This window comes from Scyliorhinus torazame, unplaced genomic scaffold (assembly GCF_047496885.1).
Source record: "Scyliorhinus torazame isolate Kashiwa2021f unplaced genomic scaffold, sScyTor2.1 scaffold_842, whole genome shotgun sequence".
NCBI classification, from domain to species: domain Eukaryota; kingdom Metazoa; phylum Chordata; class Chondrichthyes; order Carcharhiniformes; family Scyliorhinidae; genus Scyliorhinus; species Scyliorhinus torazame.
The window spans coordinates 82,501-88,412 of NW_027308569.1; the positions used below are offsets into that span (position 1 = coordinate 82,501).

The 5,912-nt window shown below is 54.9% G+C and overlaps 1 protein-coding gene across 1 annotated transcript in view; it reads left to right on the top strand.

Moving 5' to 3' along the window:
• The window catches only part of LOC140406752 (integrin alpha-D-like), a gene marked incomplete at its 3' end in the record, with an annotated part of 78,279 nt that extends 72,580 nt beyond the window's left edge, over nucleotides 1–5,699 (top strand). The window contains exons 6-9 of the mRNA XM_072494695.1: nucleotides 99–240; nucleotides 2,244–2,345; nucleotides 2,779–2,858; nucleotides 5,616–5,699. Of these exons, the coding sequence (XP_072350796.1) occupies nucleotides 99–240; nucleotides 2,244–2,345; nucleotides 2,779–2,858; nucleotides 5,616–5,699 (408 nt within the window). The remainder of the gene's footprint in view (nucleotides 1–98; nucleotides 241–2,243; nucleotides 2,346–2,778; nucleotides 2,859–5,615) is intronic.
• Between the last annotated feature and the right edge of the window lie 213 nt (nucleotides 5,700–5,912).

A 5,912-nucleotide genomic window follows, 5' to 3' on the forward strand; every position in this document is an offset into this window, starting at 1 on the left:
GCCCTCTCCTCTCTCTCCCCTCCTGTCCCTCCCTCTCTCCTCTCCCCCTCCTCTCTTCCCCCTCCTCACTGATCGGATTTTGCTTCCTGCGTGTCCAGGGTGAGGAGTCTCCTGGTTGGAAATTCCTCTGTGGTTGAGATCTGGGTCTTCCTGAAGAACCTGGGCGAGGATTCCTACAAGACCACACTGAGGCTTCACCACCCCATCGGACTCCAATTCCGGAAACTGGACAACCTCCAGGTACCCGAGCGATTGTCCAGCTGCGTCTGGGGGGGGGGGGCAGCGGGACGGGGGCAGGACCGGGCGGGGGAGTACCTCAATCTCAGCCTGCAACAGCCAACCCAGAGTCCATTTGGCCCCTCCAGTGAGTGCTGGCCCCTCTGAAGCTCAATTGGCTGAAAGTCGTTTACGTCTTTGGTTTGATTGACCGTTTCGTTGGCGGAGCGTGAGCATCGCGGACAGGGCGCGGCATTAATCCCCCCCCACCCCTAACTGCCCCCTGGAGAAGATGCTGGGTGAGCCCGTGCAGGCCCGCGTGGTGTAGGTACACCCTCAGTGCTGTTAGGGAGGGAGTTCCAGGATGTTGACCCGGCGACAGGGAAGGAACGGCTGAGATATTTCCCAGTCAGGATGGCGTGTGGGGGTCTCGGACGGGGAAAGATGTGCCTCAGAAATCCGCTGGAGCCTGGGCGGGGGGGGGGGGGGGGGGCCCTCCGCTGGAGCCTGGCCCGCGATCGGGGCCCACCCATCGACGGGCCGGCCTTCTCGGGCTGGGGGCCTCCTTTCTTCCGCGCCGGCCCCCCTGCAGCCCTCCGCCACGTTGCGTCGGGGCCGGCGCGGAGAACGGACGCCACCGCGCACGCGCGGATCGCGCGCTGCCCAGCTCACGCCGGGACCAGCGGCTGGAGCAGCGAGGGTCGCTCCAGCGCTGTGCTGGCCCCCTGTCGGGGCCGGAGTCGCTGCTCCTGAGGCCGTGTTGACGCCGTCGAGAATCGCGACGGCATTTGCGACGGTGGCAACACTTAGCCTCAGGATCAGAGAATCCGCCCTGGACGTCTGCAGAGGGATTTGGATAGGCTAAGTGAATGGGCTAGGGTCTGGCAGATGGAATACAATGTTGACAAATGTGAGGTTATCCATTTTGGTAAGAATAACGGCAAAAGGGATTATTATTTAAATGATAAAATATTAAAACATGCTGCTGTGCAGAGAGACCTGGGTGTGCTAGTGCAGGAGTCGCAAAAAGTTGGTTTACAGGTGCAACAGGTGATTAAGAAGGCAAATGGAATTTTGTCCTTCATTGCTAGAGGGATGGAGTTTAAGACTAGGGAGGTTATGCTGCAATTGTATCAGGTGTTAGTGAGGCCACACCTGGAGTATTGTGTTCAGTTTTGGTCTCCTTACCTGAGAAAGGACGTACTGGCACTGGAGGGTGCGCAGAGGAGATTCACTAGGTTAATCCCAGAGCTGAAGGGGTTGGATTACGAGGAGAGGTTGAGTAGACTGGGACTGTACTCGTTGGAATTTAGAAGGATGCGGGGGGGATCTTACAGAAACATATAAAATTATGAAGGGAATAGATAGGATAGATGCGGGGAGGTTGTTTCCACTGGCGGGTGAAAGCAGAACTAGGGGGCATAGCCTCAAAATAAGGGGAGGTAGATTTAGGACTGAGTTTAGGAGGAACTTCTTCACCCAAAGGGTTGTGAATCTATGGAATTCCTTGCCCAGTGAAGCAGTTGAGGCTCCTTCGTTGGATGTTGGAGCGGGAGCTGCTTTGTCCTGGAGGGTGTCGAGCTTCTCGAGTGTTGTTGGGAGCCCCACTCATCCAGGCAAGTGGAGAGGGTCCCATCGCACTCCTGACTTGTGTCCTTGTCGGTGGTGGACAGGCTTTGGGGGGGGGTCAGGAGGTGAGTTGCTCTCCGCAGGATTCCCAGCCTCTGACCTGCTCTGGGAGCCACAGTGTTTATGTGGCTGGGTCCAGTTTCTGGTCAATGGGAACCCCCAGGATGTAGATTGTGGGGATTCAGCGATGGGAACGCCTTCGAATGTCAAGAGGCGATGGTTAGATCCTCTCTTGTGGGAGATGGTCATTGCCGGGCACTTGTGTGGCGCGAATGTAACTTGCCCCTTGTCAGCCCCGAGCCTGGATATTGTCCAGGTCTTTTGGACACGGACGGTTCATTATCTGAGGATTTGAGGGTGGAAAATGATTTGAATTTCGCAAACTCATCTCTCGACAGGCAAGTCAAGTGGACTGTTCCTCAGTCGCCAACTCCACAGCGAATCTAACTGGAATCTTCCCCTGTAACATCAGCCACCCCATCTTCCGCAGTGACGCTACGGTAGGACTGGGAAGAATGAGAGGCGATCTCATCGACGTGGATAAAATTCCGAAGGGGCTTTGACAGGGTCGCGGCCGAGGGGGTCTTCCCCCCCTCCCCCCCCCCCCCCCTCGCCCCTTCCCCGGGCGGGGAGTCGGGGACACGGGGGGGGGGGGGGGCACGTTCACAGTCTCATGACAAGGAGTCGGCCAATTTGGAGGGCGGAATGCCTTTGCTCGGAGGGATGCGGATCTTTGGAATTCTCCGCCCCCCCCCCCCCGCCCCACCTCCTGTGGGCTGCTCAGACACCGAGGGGATCTCAGATCGAGGGGTTGTTGGAGGCTGAAGGGGGGGGGGGAGGGAGGATCGAGGGGAGAGGGGGGGGAGAGTGGTGGGGTGGCGAACGGCCCGAACGATCTGACAATATGTCCCTCTGTGTGTCCTTATCTCAAAGGCAATGTTTGTCCTGACGTTCGAAATTTCGGATGTGGCCAACTGGGAGACGGCGGCCTCGATCGAGGCGCGGGGGGAAAGGTACGCTGCTCGCTCTGAACACAGGAGGAACAGGAGGAGAGCTCCTGCCCTCGCTCTGCCTGCCGGGGAAGGGTATATAGTGGAGGGGGGGAGCTTTACTCTGTATCTAACCCCGTGCTGTACCTGTCCTGGGAGTGTTTGATAGGGACAGTGTAGAGGGAGCTTTACTCTGTATCTAACCCCGTGCTGTACCTGTCCTGGGAGTGTTTGATGGGGACAGTGTAGAGGGAGCTTTACTCTGTATCTAACCCCGTGCTATACCTGTCCTGGGAGTGTTTGATGGGGACAGTGTAGAGGAAACTTTACTCTGTATCTAACCCCGTGCTGTACCTGTCCTGGGATTGTTTGATGGCGACAGTGTAGAGGGAGCTTTACTCTGTATCTAACCCCGTGCTGTACCTGTCCTGGGATTGTTTGATGGGGACAGTGTAGAGGAAACTTTACTCTGTATCTAACCCCGTGCTGTACCTGTCCTGGGATTGTTTGATGGCGACAGTGTAGAGGGAGCTTTACTCTGTATCTAACCCCGTGCTGTACCTGTCCTGGGAGTGTTTGATGGAGACAGTGTAGAGGGAGCTTTACTCTGTATCTAACCCCGTGCGGTACATGTCCTGGGAGTGTTTGATGGGGACTGTGTAGAGGGAGCATTACTCTGTATCTAACCCCGTGCTGTACTTGTCCTGGGAATGTTTGATGGGGGACATTGTAGAGGGAGTTTACTCTGTATCTAACCCCGTGCTGTACCTGTCCTGGGAGTGTTGATGGGGACAGTGTAGAGGGAGCTTTACTCTGTATCTAACCCCGTGTTGTACCTGTCCTGGGAGTGTTGGATGGGGACAGTGCAGAGGGAGCTTTACTCTGTATCTAACCCCGTGCCGTACCTGTCCTGGGAGTGTTTGATGGGGACAGTGTAGAGGGAGTTTACTCTGTATCTAACCCCGTGCTGTACCTGTCCTGGGAGTGTTGATGGGGACAGTGTAGAGGGAGCTTTACTCTGTATCTAACCCCGTGCCGTACCTGTCCTGGGAGTGTTGATGGGGACAGCGTAGAGGGAGCTTTACTCTGTATCTAACGCCATGCTGTACCTGTCCTGGGAGTGTTGATGGGGACAGTATAGAGGGAGCTTTACTCTGTATCTAACCCCGTGCTGTACCTGTCCTGGGAGTGTTGATGGGGACAGTGTGGAGGGAGCTTTACTCTGTATCTAACCCTGTGCTGTACCTATCCTGGGAGTGTTTGATCGGGACTGTGTAGAAGGAGCTTTACACAGTATCTAACCCCGTGCTTAACCTGTCCTGGGAGAGTTTGATGGGGACAGTGTAGAGGGAACTTTACTCTGTATCTAACCCCGTGCTGTATCTGTCCTGGGAGAGTTTGATGGGAACAGTGTAGAGATAGCTTTACTCTGTATCTAACCCCGTGCTGTACCTGTCCTGGGAGAGTTTGATGGGGACAGTGTAGAGGGAGCTTGACTCTGTATCTAACCCCGTGCTGTATCTGTCCTGGGAGTTTTTGATGGGGACAGTGTAGAGGGAGCTTTACTCTGTATCTAATCCCGTGCAGTACCTGTCCTGGGAGTGTTTGATGGGGACAGTGTAGAGCGAGCTTTACTCTGTATCTAACCCCGTGCTGTACCTGTCCTGGGAGTGTTTGATGGGGATAGTGTAGAGGGAGCTTTACTCTGTATCTAACCCCGTGCTGTACCTGTCCTGGGAGTGTTTGGTGGGGACAGTGTAGAGGGAGCTTTACTCTGTATCTAACCCCGTGCTGTACCTGTCTGGGAGTGTTTGATGGGGACAGTGTAGAGGGAGCTTTACTCTGTATCTAACCCCGTGTGGTACCTGTCCTGGGAGTGTTTGATGGGGACAGTGTAGAGGGAGCTTTACTCTGTATCTAACCCCGTGCTGTACCTGTCCAGGGAGTGTTTGATGGGGACAGTGTAGAGGGAGCTTTACTCTGTATCTAACCCCGTGCTGTACCTGTCCTGGGAGTGTTTAATGGGGACAGTGTAGAGGGAGCTTTACTCTGTACCTAACCCTGTGCTGTACCTGTCCTGGGAGTGTTTGATGGGGACAGTGTAGAGGGAGCTTTACTCTGTATCTAACCCCGTGCTGTACCTGCCCTGGGAGTGTTTGATGGGGAGAGTGTAGAGGGAGCTTTACTCTGTACCTAACCCCGTGCTGTACCTGTCCTGGGAGTGTTTGATGGGGACAGTGTAGAGGGAGCTTTACTCTGTATCTAACCCCGTGCTGTACCTGTCCTGGGAGTGTGTGATGGGGACAGTGTAGAGGGAGCTTTACTCTGTATCTAACCCCGTGCTGTACCTGTCCTGGGAGTGTTTAATGGGGACAGTGTAGAGGGAGCTTTACTCTGTACCTAACCCTGTGCTGTACCTGTCCTGGGAGTGTTTGATGGGGACAGTGTAGAGGGAGCTTTACTCTGTATCTAACCCCGTGCTGTACCTGCCCTGGGAGTGTTTGATGGGGAGAGTGTAGAGGGAGCTTTACTCTGTACCTAACCCCGTGCTGTACCTGTCCTGGGAGTGTTTGATGGGGACAGTGTAGAGGGAGCTTTACTCTGTATCTAACCCCGTGCTGTACCTGTCCTGGGAGTGTGTGATGGGGACAGTGTAGAGGGAGCTTTACTCTGGATCTAACCCCGTGCTGTACCTGTCCTGGGAGTGTGTGATGGGGATAGTGTCAAATACGGAGCCATTGAAATGTCTCGTACTAAAGGTTGATGAAATTTTCTCTTCAGTGACAATGAGCAGACAAATCGTGATCACAGTTTACACTCCGAGACCCTTCCTGTTCTGTACGCTGTGAAAATCATCATCTCCAGGTGAGCCCTCTCTCTCTCTCCCTCTGCCTGCCAACCCTCCGTGTTTTCATTCAAATACACACACCCTCCCCAAATATCCCCAACCCCTCCCCTCCCCCTCCTGAAATAAACCACCCCCCTCAAATTACCCCCTCCCCTCCTCACAGCTGAAATAGCCCTTCTCCACCTCCCCTTCCAAAATATCCCGTCCCCTTCCCCTCTCTGATATACCCC